General features: G+C 39.5%; 2 protein-coding genes across 7 annotated transcripts in view; one reads left to right on the top strand and one right to left on the bottom strand.

The window, feature by feature from the left end:
* Window positions 1–1,773: 1,773 nt before the first annotated feature.
* Window positions 1,774–15,407, bottom strand: LZIC (leucine zipper and CTNNBIP1 domain containing). Of its 4 annotated transcripts, none has more exons than XM_081308723.1 (8): window positions 15,268–15,407; window positions 14,644–14,795; window positions 10,863–10,971; window positions 8,601–8,736; window positions 7,981–8,079; window positions 6,114–6,209; window positions 5,859–5,940; window positions 1,774–5,133 (listed from the first exon to the last, which is right to left on the bottom strand). In XM_081308723.1, exons 3-8 carry the CDS (start codon window positions 10,961–10,963, stop codon window positions 5,075–5,077), a joined length of 573 nt encoding a protein of 190 aa, XP_081164849.1. In that variant the 5' UTR covers window positions 10,964–10,971; window positions 14,644–14,795; window positions 15,268–15,407; the 3' UTR covers window positions 1,774–5,074. The 4 variants fall into 4 exon arrangements, with proteins under 4 accessions (XP_081164849.1, XP_081164850.1, XP_081164851.1 ...); XM_081308724.1 differs by having other exon boundaries at window positions 14,644–14,791; window positions 15,268–15,334; XM_081308725.1 differs by lacking the exon at window positions 15,268–15,407 and having other exon boundaries at window positions 1,774–3,855; window positions 5,038–5,133; window positions 14,644–15,260.
* Window positions 15,295–21,384, top strand: part of NMNAT1 (nicotinamide nucleotide adenylyltransferase 1) — a 30,007-nt gene continuing 23,917 nt past the window's right edge. The window contains exon 1 of one of the 3 annotated variants that reach the window (XM_081308719.1): window positions 15,295–15,433. The gene's annotated coding sequence lies outside the window, so the exon portion shown is untranslated. Of the gene's footprint in view, window positions 15,569–15,599; window positions 15,993–21,384 lie in introns of those variants that run through there. The other 2 variants (XM_081308720.1, XM_081308721.1) reach the window with 2 other exon arrangements.

Here is a 21,384-nt window from a genome sequence, read left to right as displayed (position 1 = left end):
CTGAGCCACAACGTAGCCCCTGACCTTTTTGAGACAGGGCCTCACTAAATTGCTTAGGTTGGCCTCCAACTAGCAATCCTCCTGCCTCAGCCTCCCAAATTGCTGAGGCTGGCCTATAACTTATGATCTTCCTGCCAGAGCCTCCCAAGTTGCTGGGATAACAGGTGTATACCACCACAGCCCATTTTTTTTTTAAAACATGAAACAGAAAAGCACCACAATTTCTAATATCAAGGCCCAACCATAGCTATAACAATCACAATCGAATCTGGGCCAAACATTTACTTCTACCTATATTTCCTCTTCAGTTCTCATTGAAGGTAAATGCCTCAGTATTTATTGATGATGTTGGGGATTTTATTTATTCATTCATTCATGGTGCTGGGAATTTAATCCAGGGGTACTCTACCACTGGGTTACAATCCTCTTTATTTTTTGAGACAGGGTCTTTCCCAGGGTGGCCTTGAACTTGTGATTTTGCTGCCTATTCCCTTACACATTTTAGAGTAAATAGACAATTAAGATAATGTGTGCTTATAGCAGGGCTCAGTGGTGCACACCTCCCAGCAGCTCGGGAGGCTGAGACAGGAGGATGGTGAGTTCAAAGCCAGCCTCAGCAATGGTGAGGTGCTAAGCAACTCAGTGAGACCCTGTCTTAAATAAAATACAAAAGAGGGGAAGTGGGGCTGGGGATGTGGCTCACGGTAGTGCGCTCGCCTGGCATGTGTGCAGCCCAGGTTCGATCCTCAGCACCACATACAAAGATGTTGTGTCCGCCGAAAATTAAAAAATAAAATAATAATAATAATAATAATAATAATAATATCTTTAAAAAAAAAAAGAGGGGAAGTGGCTCAGTAGTTGAATGCCCCTGAGTTCAATCCCCAGTCCCCCCCACCACCCAAAAAATTAATGTGTGCACTTAAATCATTAAAACTTAGCTGCCTTAGTGATACTACAACTTCCAAAGAGATCTAAAAGGTAGCAAAAGGTGAAATTATGATTGTAGCACAGCTTCATCAGGTTTTTTATGAAAGTGCTATGGTTATGGGGCAGAAGATCCGTGGTTGACACAATCTTAGAAGTAATGTAATCTGGTTTTTCAGTATTATATTCACTCAAAAAAAAAAAAAAAAAAAAGATAGCACTTCATGCCTCTTTTAGAGTATTTTTTTTTCCTTTTTTTTTCCTCCTATGCTGTGGACTGAACCCAGGGCCTCGTACATGCTAGGCAAGTGCCATACCACTTAAGCCACATTCCCCAGCCCTGGTCATTTTTAGTTCTAGTCAAATAATGAGACTGTAAGTAGTTCTTTTCTCAGAGGCAAACCAAACAATGAAGCATTAGAACACTTCCAATAGATAGCTTCAAACCTCTACTTTGCTGCATTTCTTTGGAACAGCATGGGCTTTCCATCGTGAACTCTGAAAATGTTGCTGACCCCTTGTGTTCAAGGCCCTGGCTGCAATGGTCTTTCCACTTTGCTGTGTGAGAAGGGAGGAAAACTTCAAAAGGCCACATTCTAGGGGGTTATCTATAAGAGACATATTTTTAACTTGCTTTTTGTGACTTGATGAAATATTAAATACTAGTTTCTGCATTTTCTAAAATATTTTTACTTCCAGGGCCAGATAGAATGGAAAATTACATCTTGCAGCTTGTTCACTGGGGTCTGTGGGAATGCTGACAGTTTTAATTTACATACTAATGTTGGAAAACATTCCGAAAGGCAAAGCACTCTTTGGTTTTAGGAATGAACAGAGTAAGGGAAAAAAAAAAAAAAAAAACATGGACAGAAAAGTAGTTGAAAGGTTCTAGGCGAAACAATCTGGATTTATTTGTTCTGTAATAAATTCAAGTTATCCATCCTTCACTGTAGTGAGATGCCATTTCAATGGTAGAGCTGCAGTCTTTTCTTTTGCTAAGGATGACCTTTCTTTGGCTGAATGTCTTCAACAGAAGGTCTAACAATCCATTTGTCCCAACTCCAACTCTTTCCTGGGAACAACTCCTTCATCCCTCAGTTTCTTCCTGAAAAACCATCCACCTAGAATATCTATTCACCACTCAAGAGGATAAAATAAAACACTCATTTGGTTGGTGGCTTGCTCATTGGAACTTATTTCTGCTTCAGCTGTAGTTCTTTGAGAAATACAGGAATTTTTGCCAAAATATTAGCCCAACCAAAGAATGTTGAAAAATTAGCTGCCTTAGTGATACTACAACTTCCAAAGAGATCTAAAAAGTAGCAAAATGTGAATAGGAAACATAGTTTACAAGTCATTTAATAATTGCAAATACAGATTTTCAACTTAATATTTGATATTTTGAATATCAAAATTGTGAAACAAAATCTGTCATATGGCTCTTGGAAGAGCTTTTATTTTTTTTTAATTTTTATATTTTTGGTGCTGGGGATCAAACCCAGGGCCTTGTACATGCAAGGCAAGCACTCTACCAACTGAGCTATATCCCCAGCCCCTCTTGGAAGAGCTTTTAAATGGTAGATTAACTCCAGAACTTCCTTTTTTCTTATTAAGAGAGGGGAATGCACAGTAATCCTATGAGGTAGATCTTATCCCATTGATCAGAAAAGAAAGTGAGACTCAAAAAATGAAGTAACCAACAGAAGGTTATACAGCCATGATTGTGTCAGTGTCTTGCTAGCATTGAAAACCTGGCCTCCTGTAAAGGAAGATGATTTTAAATTGAATTCACTAATGTGATTAATGACAAACTATTTCACTGATGTTGGTAATAAAGGTTTAAGGGGAACTAAGATTAAGGACCCCAGGTTCTAGTGAGTTTCTTTCAAATGCAAAATATTCCTTATTTTCCTAGTTTATTAGGGGGAAGGTACAGGGAAGAATCTTGCTACCACTTAAAAAACAATCAAACATAGTAATTCCATTCCTAGGTCTATACCCAAAGGAACTGAAAACAGGTATTCAAACAAATAACTGTACACAGATGTTCATAGCAAAACTATTCACAACAGCTAAAAAAGTGAAAACAACCCAACCAGGTATTCATAGATACATAAATAAACAAAATGTGGCATTCAGCCACAAAAAGAAATAAAATACACGCTCCATGTGGATTAACCTTGAAAATACACTAAGTAAAAGAAGCCAGACACACCAAAAGGTCACTTATATGATTCTATTTACATGGAATACGCAGTTTGAGATAAAACCCTAGAGTAGAGAGCAGGCTAATGGTTGCTGCAGGGCCGGGAGGAGATGGGTTGGAGGATATCTGCTTGCTAGGTTGAAGGTCTCCTTTGGGGGTGATAAAAATGCTTCCAAACTAGAGAATGGTGGTGGCCGTACAAGACTGCAAACATGCCAATTGCCACTGAACTGGACATTATTAAATGATGGAGTTGTGGCACATGCCTGTAATCCCAGCAACTCAGGAGGCTGAGGCAGGAGAATCACAAGTTCAAAGACAGCTTCAGCAACTTGGTGAGGCAAGCAATTTAGCAAGACCCTGTCATCTCAAAATAAAAAAATAAAAAGAGCTCGGGATGTTACTCAGTGATAAGTGCCCCTGGGTTCAATCCTCAGTACAAAAAAAAAAAAAAAAAAAAAGGTGACTTTTATGTTATACAAATTTCACCTCCATTTAAAAAGCACAGAAAAAAGAAATGATAATCAAAAAGTTCTAGATGAATAGCCAGAAATTTTTCTTAATTTGTCACAATTTCATTTAATTTTTGATGGTCATAAACTAGTATATATATAAAAAAATAACACATTAGCCAGGCATGGTGATACACGCCTGTAGTTCCAGCTACTCAGGAGGGCTGATGCAGGATCACTGAAGCACAGGAGTTCAAGATTACAGAGACCCTGTCTCAAAAACAACAAAAATCATTAAAAGTTCCAAATAAGGCATCAATGTAGCTGAGGTCCTTTAATATGTTCAGTTGGCAAAGCACCTAGTAGAGTTTACAGTATACAAGAAGTGTTAAAAATGCTTTTAATTTGTATAAAGTGCAAAGAAACACTACTGAGAAACATATGAAAACATATAAAATGGCCAAAGCTAACGTACATGCACAGGGACACAGCTATATATTTGCTACTGCCTAGACTCAGACACCCAGGAGAGAAGCTTGCTTTTCCTCCTAACTTATTTTGTGTCTCTCCAAAAACTGAAGAGTTGATAGTAGCTTACTGTTGCCACCCTCTGAGTTTGGCAAGAGGTTATACACAGGGAGGGTTTATAGCTGCCATTTCCTATTGCTTCCCTAGTGACACAGCACAGGAGGTTAAGTTACTTCAGGAGCCTCTCAACAGGGCTCCCATTGTTCCGAGTTTGAAATTCAGGGATACAATGGGCCCCATTCATACTGAGCTGAGCTCTCAGGCTGGGGAACTGCAAGGCTGAGGATCTGGATCCTTAATGCCCAGCTAACTTTGGGTTGGGACATAGAGTTTTCATAGACACTGACTTGCATCAACACAAGTCAATTATTTTTTAATTAAAAAACAGTACAGAATAAAGAAATAAAACTCATGGGTGATAAACTGGGAGTCAGGACACTTAAGTCTTATCCCCAGTCTCTAATGTGACTTTCAGCAAATCACTTGGCTCTTACTGTTTCAATTTCCTAGTTTGTAAAATGAAAATGGATTTCTAAGATCACTTAGATTCTGAATTCTATGAATATATATGAAGTCTAGTGATGTTGCAATGTTCATTCTAAAGATAAGTTATGAACAGAAAAGAATCATTAGCTCATATCTTCTCACTCACTATAAGCACTTAAAAATAAGGACCCTTAAAAAAAATAAGAAGTTCATTTTCTATTCTGTCTTAAACAGACAAATCATAATGAATAAAGTTCAGTGGGTCCCAATAAGTCCAGGGTCACTCAAGCAGGGAGCCCTATACAAAGTAGAATGATGAAGAGTATAAACAGAAGCCATAGTATGTTTTCATGTCACCAGTTCTTGGGATATTAATGCATTTTGAGACTCTCTTTTTTTGCAATGACTCAAAATCATCAAAGAAAAAACACTATTTACAGTAAGAATGTGATCAATGTCAGAAGCTTCCACACTGTCATTTTTTTGCTTTTTCAACCTCAAAACTTGCTAGGGCAAGAACTTTGTCTCCAGAGCCTAAAGACAAAGACACATAATAAAAAGATTATTTCAAATGCATTTACAATTTCAGATAAAGAGCAAAAAATTATCACACAGATATTGAAAGAAAAAATAGAATTAGCTTTCATTATCAATTCATTAACCCCTATACTGCCATTCCTATTTCCTTCTCTGCATAAACAATCCAGCCACAAAGAATGGATTGTTGGCTATAAACCCTTACAAGCTTCTAGATATGAAACAGAATATGTAACATTTTAGCATACTTTTAATTACATCTAGCTCATGATTATTTTAAAACGTTAGACTACAAAGCTGTATGTAAGGGTGCACACCTACAGAGCGCCCAGGAGGATTGCTTGAACCCAAGAATTTGAGACCAGCCTGGGTAACACAGCAAGACCTAATCTCCAAAAAAACAAAGCAAAACAAAACTAAACAAAACTAAACAAAAAAATCTTATTTTTAAAAATTAGAGTTTATTTCCCAGTAAAACACTGGGAAATAAAACCAATACAAAGGATTTGTAAAGAAGACAACTCTGGTGTCACTCTAAACTCAAGAAAAGGTCATGTTATCTCAACTCTGCTCTCTGTCAGTCTGGAATAGTATATGTGTCCAGTTTTCAGGAATATGAGAACAAGGGCCCGGGGGTGTAGCTCAGGGGTAGAGTGTATGCTTAACATGCAAGAGGATGTGGGTTCAGTCTCTGAGAAAGGAAGGGAAACAAGAACACTCACCAAGGTCAGTGGAGACTTTCTCAAACTGGCTGAGTATGGCCCCTGCATTTGCTGATAAGAAGGCCTCATCATCTGTAGTCAGCTAAACAAAATGAAACAAAGCCCAGTGGAGTAGGTACAAATGTTAGGAGCAGGTTCTAAGAACCACAGTTAAGAATGTCTTAGGTCCACAAACTAGATCGCAGGCCAAGAATTTCTGTAAAAAATACTTAACATTTCTCTTTATACCTAATAAATAAAATTAAATACTGGTACCTTCTCTCCAAGTTTTCTGAGAGCTGTTAGTATCTCTACTTTCTGTTGAGTGTACAGGTCTCTCTCCAGCTTTCCTACCATCAGATCTCTATCCATCTATAATGAGTGAATGCAAGGCAAATAAGTGAAAAACATTCTGCGCACAAAATCTAGCTTTTCAGGTCTACTTCTTAAAAAAAAAAAACACAACTCTTTAGTTCATTAATATTATAAAGAACTATAGAAACAATCCAAGACAAACATGATGAAATGCTTTTAAGGAGTTTTAATAAGCTTTAATAGTAATCATAACTACTGTCTTAGTTATCAACCCTATTGAAGGTTAGCAGTAAGTCAACAGCTTCCTTTGGAGAAGAGCTATCCTTTAAGAAATTCCTTATGTTACACATAACCTCACTACCAAATACACTAATAGCATGTACCACATATACATTGGTACTTTTCTAAGTGCTTTTATTTTTTTACTTAAATATTATTTTTATAGTGCTGAGGATAAATCTGTATTTTGATCTGGATCATGGCTCCGTGGTAGAGCACTTGCCTAGCATGTATGAGACACTGGGTTCAATTCTTTTTTTTTTTTTTTTTTTTTTTAAAGAGAGAGTGAGAGAGGAGAGAGAGAGAGAGAAGAGAATTTTTAATATTTATTTTTAGTTCTCGGCGGACACAACATCTTTGTTGGTATGTGGTGCTGAGGATCGAACCCGGGCCGCACGCATGCCAGGCGAGCGCGCTACCGCTTGAGCCACATCCCCAGCCCCTGGGTTCAATTCTTAGTACTAATTTTTCAATTCTTAAATAAATTTTTAATTTGTTTTAGTTGTCGATGGACCTTTATTTTATTCATATGTAATACCAAGAGTTCTACTATTGAACTACTTGCCTGACCCACCCTTTTTTTCCTTTTTTTTTTTGATATAATGTCTCACTAAATTGCTCAGGCTGGCCTCAAACTTGAGATCCTCCTGCCTCAGCCTCCCCAGTAGCTGGGATTGTAGCATGTATCACACCACTGGCTGTTCCCAGTCCTATTTTTGAAAAATTTATTTATGTATTTATTTAGGTACTAGGGATAGAATTCAAGGACTTACACATGCTAGGCAAGCACTCTACCACTGAGCTACACTCCCAATCCTTATGTTTTTGTTTTTTTTTTGAAACAGAATCTCTTATGTTGTCCAGGCTGTCCACAAATTCCTGAGCTAAAGTGACCCTCTTGCTTCAGTCTCCTAAATATCATGGATTATAGATATATGCCATTGTGTCAGGATTCTAAATGCTGTCACATATAGTATTTCATTAAATCCATAACAACCACAAGAGGTAGGCACTATCTTCACTTTGTAATTACAGACAGGGAAACTAAGGCACTAAATGAAATAATCTGGCATAGGTCACATACCCTAGTATGTGAGGCAGGGATTTAAATTCAGCCAAACTGATCCAAATCCTGTTTTATCATTGCTAAAGAATTACCCATATTTGCAAATAATTTGTTAGCCCTTAATTATATCCAAGTCCATAAACAGACATCTGGATGTTATCAGGTTTTCAAAGATGCCTGAAATTCTTAGATAGCACAGCACTGAATGTGCATGGAAGCAATGCTGTTAATGAATTCTCAGTGGGATTTCAAGTTAGAAACCAGAAGCAAACGGTAAAACATTAAAGGAGGAGTAAGAAGTCGGAGGAATTTAAACTGCTATAAACTTGAAAAATCTGCATTATCAACCATAATTGCTCAAGGTACTAATTTTGTCAAAAAATTGTCAATGATGGCTCTAAAATCAACTGTAGACTATTACAATGAGCAAATTCTCAGGCTAGGAAGAAAAATAGTGATGGGATCAATTTAAAGAAACTTTACCTCTGCTAATCTTGTCCGAAGCTGACCTGGTTGTTTCTTTGCAAACAATCTGATGACCTCTGGAGTTTTAAAGGCCTGGCTGATAGCTGCCTGAATAGCCTAAACACACAGGAAGGCAAAAACCAAGGAAAATATTACAATGAATCAGATTTGCAATAATTGAGTGATGGCATTTTTTTTTGTATACTGGGGCTTGAACCCAAGGGCACTTAACCACTGAGCCACATTCCTCACTCATTTTTAAATTTTGAGACAGAGTCTTGCTAAGTTACTTAGGCCTCCCTAAATTGCTGAGGCTGGCCTTGAACTTAGGCTCCTCCTGCCTCAGCCTCCTAACCAACTAAGCATGCAAGAGTGAGCCACCATGCCCAGCCTAACTGATAGATTTTTATTAATAGGTCTTTGTTCATCAAACACTATTATAAAATCAGTTTTCATTTGCTATTTCTATGCATGTCAGTGGTGCCAGATACATAGCTAAGTGAAGATCTGAAAGGATATGCTGTTTTATGCATTAAGTAGAAAATCGTGAAGTTACACCCAAAAAAATATACATTTTCTATCTGAAATATATTTATTTACCAGGAAAAAACAAACAAACAAGCGTAAGTAATGCTCACCAGCTGCATTCCACTCAGTTCATCTACCAGAGTCATATTTCCAGACATGATCTTCTTCAGTGAATCATTGAATTCACTTAGCTGCTCCAGAGTTTCCTTTTTGGTTTCTTCATATTCATCTGTATCAAGTTCTTCTCTGAAGTACAGTGAAAATCATAATGCAGAAAAATAACAAAGTTCCAAGTGAAAAAAGCAATCTTAGTACTTGTATACTAGAGGAAAGCTGAAGGGAAATATCTAAATGCTAATGATTGGGCTGGGGTTGTGGCTTGGTGGTAGAGTGCTCACCTAGTGTGTACGGAGCGCTGGGTTTGATCCTCAGCACCACATAAAAATAAAATAAAGGTATTGTGTCCAACTACAACTAAAAAAACAAAAAAATTTAAAAAACACTGATGATTACTGATATGAATGTGTCTGGACAGCTGTAAGGGTAATTTCTTACAATCTGATTATTTTGATAATGATTTTTTTTTTCTTTTTCTTTTTGGTGTTGGAGTTAGAACCCAGGGTCAACAGCATGCACTCTACCACTGAGCTACACCCCCAACCCCTAAACATTTTTCATTTACCAAAATAGGAAACACGTAACAAACTACACACCACCTTCCCTGTAGGCAGTCAATGGTATCACTTGAACAAAGCCAAGCCTTAGTTTATCTATAATGCTTTGGGTAATTATAGTACCTACCTAATAAGGTTGCTATGAGGTATTAAATGAGATAAGCAAAGTGCTGGCATATATAGTAACAGGTACCAGATAGTTTTGTTTTGTGGTACTGGAAATTAAACCAAGGGGTGCTCTACCACTCAATATAGCCCCAGTCCCAGTCCCAGCCTTGCCACTTTTAAAAAAATTTCATGCAGGGTCTCACTAAGTTGCTGACATTGACCTCAAACTTGTGATCCACCTACCTCAGCCTGTGGGGTTGCTGGGATTACAGGCATGTGCCTCAGCACCTACCAAGTAGCTGTTGCTATCATCATCATTAATGGTAGTAAACATTTTGTGTATACTACACAATAATAGCAATGCAGTACTTGTCATCTTAGTAAGAAATTATTTTAATTCAACAAGCAAGTCATTTATTATTTTTTTCTTAAACAAGCAAAGTACAGATTTATTTTTAATTTGTTTTAGTTGTCGATGGACCTTTATTTTATTTTATTTTTCAAATATTTATTTTTAAGTTTCAGGTGGACACAATATCTTTTACATTTATGTGGTGCTGAGGATCGAACCCAGTGCCTTGTGCATGCTAGGTGAGCACTCTACCACTGAGCCACAACTCCAGCCCCCCTTTATTTTATTTTTATATGTAGTACTAAGAATTGAACCCAGTGTCTCACACATGCTATGCAAGCACTCTACCATGGAGCCATGACCCAAATCAAAGTACAGATTTATTGAAGGTGAAGGTGAGAGTAGAGTGGAGTGGGTCAAGTGAGAAAGAGACCCGAGGCCCCAGTGTCCGGAAATCAGTGTCATGTGCTGAGCTGTGATGCCTTCTCTTTCCTATATGGCTTATTAAATGTTTACTACAAGTAATAACAGCTCCTACTTATTGAACTTCCACATATTGAGCACCTACTCTGGGCTGAGCATTGTGTGGCCCCCCTTCATTTGTAATACCAACAACAACCTTGTAAGGCTGTCAAGAACTTTCTGGTTTTTTAGGGGGCTGGGGTTGTGGCTCAGAGGTAGAGCACTCTCCTAGAATGGGTGAGGCCCTGGTTTCATATTTAGCATCTCATAAAAACAAATAAAATAAAGGTATTGTGTCCAACTACAACTAAAACATAAATATTAAAAAAAAAAAAAACAAACAAGCTTTCTGTTTTTTATTAGTTTGCTTTTGGTACTGGGGACTGAATTCAGGGTCTTGAGAATGCTAAGCACCCACCCTACCACAGAGATATGCCCCCAGCCTAGTCTTGGTCCTTTGAGCAGTTAAGGCTGAAACCACCCACCAGGCAGGTCTATTTTAAATACTAAAGACAAGGTAAGTGTTACTATTTCCACTTCAAGGAGGTTAAATATTTTGCCCAAGTTCACATGCACTTAGTAATTACTTGAAAGACACCCACATCCTAGGCTTTATGACTCCAAGGCCTGCACTAAGTTTACTGCTACAACAAAGCACTGTGAAAAACACTACCGGGGAAACCAAAATCACACTTGGGCCTGCATCCATGGAGCTTGTAATCTAACTGCAGAGAAAGGTCATTTTATAACATAACAACATACAATTATACTATTACCTGCATTCTTCCAGATCTTGTAATTGCTGCATTAGTCTATCCAACTGCTCTTCTAAATTCTGCTTTAATTTGCTTGTCTCCATCTTTCCTCTGGAAGCCATTTTATTCTCTATTTAGAAGAGTAAATCCACATCACAGTACATTTGGTTATTCGAAGAGATTCAACATACCAGTGCCATTTGTTTATTTATTTATGGTACTTGGGATTGAACCCAGGGTTGCTTTCCCATTGAGCTATACCCTCCAGCCCTTTTTACTTTCTTATTTTAAGACAGGGTCTTGTTAAGTTGCCTAGGCTGGCCTTAAACTAGTGAGCCTCCTGTTTCAGCCTACAGTAGCTGGGATTACAGTCGTGCAGCAGAGCAGTTGTGATTTAAAATTAATTAATGTTACCTGAGGAATGGGGCTGTAGTGCAGTGAGAGTGCCTGCTTCAGCATTTGTGATGCCCTGGGTTTGATCCCCAGCACCCCCACCCACCTCTGAATCCTACTGAAATTTTGACAAATTATATTAAAATAAAAGATGAATATGGAAAAAAACTGCATTCTTTTTTTGGGGGGTGGTGCTACTGGGGACTGAACTCAGAGGCACTCAACCATTGAGCCATATTCCTAGCCCTATTTTATATTTTATTTAGAGACATGGTCTCACTGAGTTGCTTAGCATCTCACTGTTGCTGAGGCTGGCTTTGAATTTCTTGATCCTCTTGCACCTGGCAAAACCTGCATTCTTTTTTTTTTTTTTAAGAGAGAGAGAGAGAGAGAGAGAATTTTTTAAAATATTTATTTATTTATTTTTTTAGTTTTCGGTGGACACAACATCTTTGTATGTGGTGCTGAGGATCGAACCTGGGCCACACGCGTGCCAGGCGAGCGCGCTACTGCTTGAGCCACATCCCCAGCCCAAAACCTGCATTCTTGAAATTTGTGGTTTCCTGAATTTTTTTGTTTGTTCCTTTTTTTGTTGTTGTTGCTGGAGACTGAACTTAGCACCTTGTACATGTTAAGCAAGAACTCTATCACTGAGCTATACCTCTGGCCCTTTGCTTTTTTTCTTTTTTGGAGGGGTGGGGGAAACTTGAGTTTTTCTATCCAGAAACATATTGCTTCATTTACCTAGTTTTTCTTTTTTTTTTTTCTTTTTAGTTATACATGGACACAATACCTTTATTTATTATTTAAAATGTGGTGCTGAGGATCAAACCCATAGCCTCACACATGCTAGGCAAGCGCTCTACCACTGAGCCCCAGTCCCAGCCCCTAGTTTCTTTTTTTTATTATCATGGTTTTTTAAAAAAGGTGTTATTTTATTAAAATAGGCTTTGAGCATTGGCTATTCTTAGATATTTTGTATTTTTTGGTAACATTAGAAAGAGTTTTTTTATTGTAATTACTTTTTGTTGTTGCTGGTGATTCAACCCAAGGCCTCACACATGCTAAGCATGCATTCTACCACTGAATTATACTTCCAACTCCATATCTGATTGTTGATAATGTAGAGGAAAGCTATCAAATTTGGTGTGTTGATATTGTATCCAATAGCTATAGCATTTAAGTTTCCATTTATAAAATTAAACTTAATTCCTTTCAGGGAAAGTAATTATTTTGCTTAATATTAAGTGTAAGGACTCATCAAAAACTTAAATCCAAAATGCGGCATGGTGGTACAAGCCTATAATTAACAGGGGTGCTGAGGCAAGAGGATCATGAGTTCAAGGCCAGCCTGAGCAATTCAGGGAGACCCTCAGCAAATTAGAAAGACCCTGTTTCAAAATAAAAAGAGCTGACTTTACCTATCAAGTGCTTGAGTAGTATACATCCTCCAATTTACTCCCTTTCTGTAATCTCCTAATTTTCAGAAATTGCTTACAACAGGTCCAGTTTTCTGATTGAGAAATTTATTTTTAGGTGCTTATTTCTTTTTTTTTTTTTTAATATTTTTTAGTTGTGGTTGACACAATACCTTTATTTACTTATTTTTTACATGGTGCTGAGGATCGAACAACAGCACTCTATCGATGAGCTACAACGACAGCCCCATTAAGTGCTTATTTCTATAGCTCAATTACATTGATTTTTATTTGTATTCAGTTCCCTTTCCATTTTTAAATTATTTTAATTGATGACTTTTGTTCATTATATTTTTACAGTATGGCAAGTGGTATTATTTGTGGTGTCAATATGAAATTTAAAAAAAAATAAATTTAAATTGAAAGTCAAAAAAAAAAAATTAAAAGGGCTGGCAGGCAACTTGGCACAAGCCTGTAATCTTAGCAACGTGGGAGCCTGAGGTAGGAGGATTGCAAGTAAGAGAGCAGCCTAAGTGACTTAGTAAGGCCCCAAGCAACTTAGAAGACCCTGTCTCAAAATAATAAGTTTAAGAAAAGGTTTGGGGATGTGGCTCAATCCCAGGTACCAAAAAATAAATAAATAAATAAATAGGGCTAAGGCTATACAGTTCAGTGGCAAAACACCCTGAGTTCAATCAATAATACCAAAACAAAATAAACAAAAAACTTAAATCCTTAATTTATTATAGCATTTAAAATGTTCCTATAACTCGGCATGTGAATATCTAGTGGAGAGGATCTTTATCTCATATTCAAAATAGAATGTAATCAATGACAATCTAGTCTCACTTCCCATTTATTTAGTGGTATGTGCTGGGGACTGGAGCCAGAGACTCATGAATGCAAAGCACACATCCTACAATTGAGCTACATTCATGGTTACTTCACCCTTCTCTTCCGAATCTCCACCTTTTTCTAAGTATTAAGTCTAGCTCATAAATTTTTCAAGGTCACCTACTGGATTTCCTTCGCCTTTCTGGATTTCCTTCCACTCATTAGGCTGTGGATTATTTGAGCATTGGGATTGTATCTTTCCTTTCCAGTATAATCCTGGATAAATAATTAGTAAGCAAATAATGAGAAATGATTGCTTCTTCCTCTGTATTCCACATTATACTGTCTATTAGCATTTATTTTTGCTATAAAATATGATTTTATTATAGCACAATGTTTATTTGTCTAGCTTCCTCTTCTGACTAAATTCCAGAAAGCAGAAAATGAGTCAGATTTCTCTCTTAACCTTCTCAGCACCTAATACAGAACCAGACATTTAATGACTGAGTCAAGTATAAAAGGGCTCAATTTTTATTGATGTATTTACTTATTGTGGAGATGGGGATTGAACCCAGGGCCTGACAAACACTATGCAAACACACTAGACTGAACTACCCACCTCCCCAGCCCTTAGAATTTTATTTATTTATTTATTTATTCACTTATTTATTTATTCATTCATTCGTTTATTCATTCTGGGGCTTGAATACAGTGGTGCTTTACCACCGAGCTGTATCCCCAGTTCTTATTTTTTTGGTATTGGGGGTTGAACTCAGATGTGCTTTACCACTGAGTTACATTCCCAGACCTTTTTATTGTTTTACTTAAAAAAAATTTTTTTTTGAAACAGTATCTTGCTAAGTTGTTGAGGGTCTCACTACTTTGCCGAGGCTGGCCATAACCTTGTGATCCTCCTGCCCCAGCCTCCCGAGTCGCTCAGAGGCATGTGCCACAACACCCAGCTCCCAACGTATTTTAATGAGGCCAAGCTGTTCTTACTAATTTCGGGAAAATAGGGGCACTTGAAAAGCCTCATCTTTATGGGAGATTTATCCCATAAAGATTTAACCCGCTGGCACCATCTAGTACTGAATGAAGGTGGTGCACTTTTACTGACACTACAGAAGGGGCTCTCAAGTACCGTCCTTCAGGCTCACCTGGCTGTTAAGGCTGAGCACCTCACCGTTCTGACGGTCTCAAATTGCATAAACCTCCAATTCTTGAAGTTCCCAATGTCATCAACTTGAAGAAATCGAAACTTCATCAGGACAATAGGTTCAGAGTTCAAACCACCTGGGGGTGGAGCTAGCTAGGGAAAAGTACAGTTAACCAGCGGTTTATTGTTGTGCAGAACGCGGCCTAAAGCGGTCCAGACGCTCCCACTGGGGCAGCCGGGGCAGCCGGGGCACCCGACACGCCCCGCGGGAAACTGTCAAACGCCGAAGCCCAGACAAGCAGAGGGCGCTGAGCTCGCCTCCTGCGGCTGGGCGGGAGCAGCGCGCGTCGCACCCCACCAGCCCGGCCAGGCCGACGATCCGACCACCGCCGACCCCAGCTCCCCGCGGGCACTTGAAGCTCCGGCGTTTAGGTCCCGCGGGCCGGGATGACCAGGCCCCGGGTGCCCCGGAGGCGGCCACGAACCCGCCGCCCCCGAAACTCTCCTCGATCCTCCCCAATCAGAAGCGGACAATCTCCTCAGCACCCCTTCCCCCACCCCGGTGCCCTTTCGGCCTCCCGCGAACGTACAGATCCGGGAGTTTGGAACCAGGGGCCCCGCCTACCTGAGGGCCCGGCCGGGCGGACCGCACGGGAAGAGCACTTCCGCCAGACGCACGCACTTCCGGCTTCCTGGAGCTAATGAGAGTGCGGCCGCGGTGTCCTCCGGTGTGGCGTCCGGGCAGCGATCCTCTCCGGGAAGACTGGGTCCGTTATGGCCGTGAGAGCGTGGTAAGCCCCCCCCACCCTCAGCCCCTGGGCTCCGCGGGAGAGGCAGCCCGGGACTCCTTCTTGTCCGGGCAGTGGGGAATGCAATCATGTTCACACCTTGACCATTATCTTCTTCTTCTGTGGAACCCAAACTTGGTAAATTTGCCTCTGACCTTCACCTTGGGGCGGAAATCTCCCCTTCCAGTAGCGAGGCGAGGGCAGGCACCTGGGCTTGGCGGGGGCGGAGGAGGCGGCCCTCCACCGAGGAGATTGCCCTTCCGTCCAGTCTGTGAAAAAGCCGGGTCCACTTTCCTGAAGGCAATTTGAGACGCAGGGCTCTAGCTGTTGGGCAGCACCTTTAAAAATTACCCAGAAGTGGGTGTCCAGGGGAATTGCCAGAGTGGGGGGACTCTGGACTCAGGACACGGGTCCTGGACGTTCCTGGAGGAAGAGCTTCAGCGCTGTCAGTAAATCAACAGAGGTTGATTTAGGAAAGCAAGGAGTACAAACTCAAGGAAGAATGCCGGCCATCTGGAAAGTGGGACTCGTTTGGAGGTTCCCAACTCTTGAAGGAAACTTGGTGAGGCATGGGTATGGGAAGGTGTGTAAAGATGACATCAGTCCCAGGATCTCAAGATGGTTTATGACACTCTGGTCATTCTCAGGATGCTCTGGCTTAGGTGGTCTCTCCATTATCTTAACTGATAGATAAAGGTTGGAATATCCCCTAAATTATAGATTTCTTAAAATGTTCTTAACCTGAAAATTTCTCTTAATATATTTATTGGTGGGCTAATTAGCAGTGCGCACGATTATTTTCATAAGTGGGTGAACTAGCAGTAATCTTAAGATTTATAGATTTCCCCGAAATTTGGGAGTAACAGATCTGGGAGAGAGACTGTCTTGGGGAAATGACAGACCTGGAAAATATGCAGTATTTCCGAATTAAAATTTTATTTCCATGTCCATCATGTCTCCTTCCTAACTTTTTTTCTTTTTCTCTCGTACTTCTATCATACTGTAATCCATAGGGCATTACAGCAAAACTGTCTCCAGGGTACAGTTATTAAATTTTGTATGTCAGCCTCTAAGGGCAAACTTCCAACTTTGAATATCATAGAACTCTGCGAAATGAAATGTTTCTGTAGGATTTGTCTCATCATAGAGTTCCTTATTACAATCAATTTTTCCTCAGTTACAATTTGGATATGAAACCATTTTTCTAGACCATATTTTAGTCTACCTTGCAAAACACTTCAGATTCAAAGGAAACACCCGTTAAGTTAAAGCAATTATCTTCAATTTTTGGTATGTTAATGTATGCGGAGATGTCAACATTTTGAGTAAAATTCAACTCTCAGTGACAAATAGTGCCAAACAAAACAAAACTGGAAAATATGCTTCCTTGTTTTACTTATTTGAAAAATTTGTTGAATAAACCCTTGCTCACAGCGTACTTCTCTTAATTTTATTTACTTGTTTATTTGTTATTTATTTCTTGAAGTAGTAGGATTTGAGCCCAGGGGTTCTTTACCACTGAGCTACATCCCCAGCCCTTGTTATTTTAAGATAGGCTCACTAAGTTGCTAAGGCTGCCCTTGAACTTTGTGATCCTCCTGCCTCAGCCTCCAGAGAGGCAGAGATTACAAAACTGCACCACAGTGCCTGGCTACTTCCCTTAATTTTAATGATGATGGTTAAAGTATTCTATTCAGGTATTCATGCTAGTTTGAGTGTGTGCAATCTTGGAAGGTATGCAGGAAAGGTCTTACTATGTAGGCATTGTAATTGCTCTTTCTCAGTGACTTAATCTGATTTAGCATTTCTGTGCTGAGGGTATTCTTACATGCCTTGGGTTCTTGTTTAGAGTTAATGAAGAATGAAAACATTCCTAGTGCATGAGTAATAAATTGGTTTGGGTTCCGGTTAGAGAAAGAGGAATATTAGGCAGATAGTCACAGTAGACAGAACTGAGCAAAGTATCCTCATCTGAGAATCATAACTGGGAAATCAGACAGATGTTATGTGGAAGCTGAAGAAGTTTAGGACACTTCATCTTGGACTTGGGATGGGATCCCAGAGGACAAGTAGGGAAAATGCTGGAGCAAATGATATTCTAGCGAGTATAAAGAGTTGCCATGAATCAAGGGCCTCCAGACACCTGGTCCGCATTTAAATATCTACCAGCAGATAGTTTATGCCATTGTAATTTTATCATAATAGATAAGAACATGAATTTTTAGAATGAAGCATGTTACTCTAGCTGTGAGATATCCTGAGAAAGTTAATTTGCCTGTCTGGGCTTTAGTTTCCTCATCTTTTTATTTTTTTTAAGGCAAGAGTGTAGGGTGATAATAATAGTATTGCCTTACTGGGTTGTCCTAAGAATTGTGTGAGAGTGCAGCGTGTGGCTTGGCTCATAAGAAGAACCCAGTGAATATTGCTTTTGTTGTTATTACCGTCGTCGTCGTCATCATCATTGTGAAATAAATAAATTGGATTTATATGTACAAGGAACATGCCCATCCAAAGAGACCAAGCAGATGATTCCTATCAAAAGCACAGAAGACAAAATGAGGATTCCATCAACAGGACCCAGATGCTTTCTTCTCTGTCGTGAATTTCCCATCCCCAGCTCATCTTAGCGAACCACTGATATGCCTCTCTCATAGGTTAAATTATCTAACACTTCATACAACTAGAAAACTACAGTGTGTACTTTTTGGTGTTCTGGTGCTTTTCACTGAAAGTGAAATTTGTCCATGTTATTTGTATCAAGTAAAATGTTTTATAACTTATTCCTTTAAATAGATAGATAGCATTTTCTTACTCATTCATTCCTCTCTTGATTGACATTTGAGTTTTTGAATGGTTTCCCAGTTTGTTGTTATTATGTATAGTGACACAGTTCTCATGGGATTCTAGTTAGTTCTCACAGAGGTATTATTGTAGAGTAAAACTGGCCTATCTGCACTTTGGCTTCCTGTCACTGTCTGATCTCTGTCCCTCACATGAGCTGCTGCTGTGATACCAATTGTCAAAAAGCCCTCACCAGAGGATGAATTTTGGACTATCAACCTCCAAAACTGTGAGCCTCTTGTCCTTACATATTACCCAGCCTCAGGTATTTTGTAATAGCATTGGAAAACAGACCACTTCAATACCTCAGATTCAACCTCTATAAAACAGTAGTCGTTATCTTTTTTTTTTTTTTTCCCTTTTGTACCTGGGATTGGACCCAAGGGCACCTAACCACTGAGTTACATCTTCAGCCCTTTTTTTGTTTTGAAACAGGGTCTTGCTAAGTTAGTGAGGCTGGCCTCAGCCTCTTGTTAGACCAGGACGCAAAGAAAAGACCACTGATTCCAATTAAAATCAAATTAAAGCAAGCTTATTATTTCGACCAACCGGGCTGCCTCTCCCAACAATAATCGCGGGAACAGGACAGCACTGCAGCTTTCTTGCAGCCCAGCTTCATAGCCCAGAAAGTTACACAAAAGGGAGGCAGGTTACAGATAACAAAACTCTGAGGAGCATAACACAAAGGCTAGTTTACATTTTTGCTGGCCCCGACATCAGAATTTATGAAGGTCATTAGAGCCTCAGAGAGGGTCGTTATCCGGCCAGGGAAGGCCAAGATTTATGAGGCATCACTAAAGTTTCAGAGAGAGCTGCTATCTGGTCAGAGAGCCAGGCATGGGTGAGTTCAAGGCACGGGCAAGCAATCCAAGCTAGTTCAGAATTTACAGTAAATTACAGTAAAGCCGAAATTAGCTTTTCATGGCTCTGTGGCAAGATGGCTCCCAATTTTAAGAGGGAATGAGGCTGGGATTACAGGCATGTACCACCAAGCCGGCTACTACCGTAGTTGCTATCTTTATCCCTTCTACCCTGTGTTCCCTCTCCTCCTCTCTGTCTAGAGGCATGCAACTGATCAGTCACTCAAGTAAGAAATATTATTCTTTTCCTATTTCTTCCTTCCTTCAGTCAATTAGCTGGACTGGTTGCAAACTCTTGACACCATCCTGTTTTTACCTTTCATTGTCTCTCATCTAGACCAAACGACTACAATACTACAGTGTGTACTTTTTTGGTGTTCTGGTGCTTAGCTATATTCTAGTTTCTGAGCACCTTCCACATCCCAGACTTAATGCTAAAAATTAGGAACTAAAAACCTGAATAATACACATTAAAACTGAAATTTCCTTGAAATAATTATTTAATCAACAGAAAGAATTTATAAACAAAACAGCTTTGTTTTTAAAATTGTTCCAGAGCAGTGTTTTAAAACTTAACTATCTATACAATTAGTTGAGGATTTTTTTTTTTTTATTGAAACCAGGGATTGAACCCAAGGACACTTAACAACTAAGCCACATCCTCAGCCATATATATATAATTTAGAAACAAGGTCTTGCTCTAAGTTGCCAGGACTGGTTTTGAACTACAGATCGTCTGGCCTTAGCCTCCCAAGCCACTGGGATTACAGGCATGCGCCACCATGCCTGGCTCAGGTGGGGATCTTAAGTAAATAAATTAAATAAATAAATTGGTTTAGTAAGTGTAAGGAAGAGCCCAAAATTCAGCCTTTTTTCTTATCTTCAGGTTTGTGTGTGTGTGCGCGCACGTATTAAGGATTGAACCCAGGGCCTGTGCACACTAGGCCAGTACTCTACTACCAAGCTACACTCCCTGCCCTGGGCTGATCTTCCCCCTAAACCTATCGTGGCCATGTTTTTTTCCCCTCAGTTTAGGCAGTGCTGTTCTTTTAGTTGCTTCTGCCAAAAGTTTTTATAATCACACTTGTTGCTTCTTTCACAGTTCACATTCCATCTATTAGCAAATCACACTGGCCACATATTTTCTTTTGGACAGTATCAGACATAGAACCCAGGATTGTTCTACCACTGAGCTCCACACCCAACCATTTTTATTTTGATAAGGGTCTCACCAGATTCCTGAGGCTGGCCTCAAACTGGCAATCCTTCTGAGATGGCCTCCTGAGTTCCTGGGATTATAGGCCACCATGCCCAGTAAAGAATACTATCTTGAAATGCTATCTTGAGTACTTTCTTGAAATACTATCAAGAATACTATCTTGACATTCAATATTTTAATATTTTGGTTAATGAGGTCTGGAAAAGTAAAAGCTGTTTTGTTATAAATTGTTTCTGTTGATGATTAAATAATACAATTATTTAAAGGAAATTTCATTTTTAATGTGTATTATTCAGGTGGTTAGTACCTAATTTTTAGCACTAAGTCTGGGATTGGAAGGTGCTCAGAAACTGTGATATAGCCAAGGGCCTATAATCCCAGAAACTTGGGAGGCTGACACAGGAGGAATGTAAGTCTGAGTCCAACCTGGGCAATTTAGTAAGACCCTATCTCAAAATAAAAAAGAAAAAGGGCTGGAGATGTGGCTCAGTGGCAGAGCACTCCTATGTTCCATCCCCAGTACCGTGGGGTGGGGGAGAAAACTGCAGGGTAGATAGATGGTGTGCTTCTATTGGTAACCTCCCCCTCTATCTATACCTGGACAGAGAAACGGATGAATGATAGTCTTTTCCATCTGTCAAGGTGCTATGCCTGTCATAATGTGTTGGGAGATGTTTATACTGAATTTCTCCTGCCATTAAATGTTGTTCTTTTCCTCAAGAAGTGGAACTAGGCCTGGGGTTGTGGCTCAAAGGTAGAGCGCTCGCCTAGCATGCGTGGCACTGGGTTCGATCCTCAGCACCACATGAAAATAAAATAAAGATATCATGTCTGCCTATAACTAAAAAAATGAATATTTAAAAAAAGTAGGAGCTAGGGTTGTGGCTCAGCGGTAGAGCACTAGCCTAGCACGTGCGAGGCCCTGGGTTCGATCCTCGGCACCACATAAAAATAAACAAAGATATTGTGTCCATCTACAACTAAAAAATAAATATTAAAAAAATGGAACTAAGCTAGCCTCAGCAACTTAGCAA

The sequence above is a fragment of the Spermophilus citellus genome (genome assembly GCF_964194105.1).
Source record: "Spermophilus citellus genome assembly, chromosome: 9".
Classification (NCBI taxonomy): Eukaryota; Metazoa; Chordata; class Mammalia; order Rodentia; family Sciuridae; genus Spermophilus; species Spermophilus citellus.
The sequence above is the reverse complement of the archived record's forward strand: the minus strand, read 5'-3'. Positions and strand labels throughout refer to the sequence as shown.

What these genes read in the sequence shown, in the direction of transcription:
- LZIC (XM_081308723.1), bottom strand. Translation starts at nt 10,963, where the DNA reads ATGGCTTCCAGAGGAAAGATGGAGACAAGCAAATTAAAGCAGAATTTA. An exon ending in CAAGATCTGGAAGAATGCAG is followed by an intron (nt 8,737 to 10,862) that starts GTAATAGTATAA and finishes ACTGTACTTCAG; the next exon opens with AGAAGAACTTGATACAGATG. An exon ending in TCAGAAAACTTGGAGAGAAG is followed by an intron (nt 5,941 to 6,113) that starts GTACCAGTATTT and finishes CATTTTGTTTAG; the next exon opens with CTGACTACAGATGATGAGGC.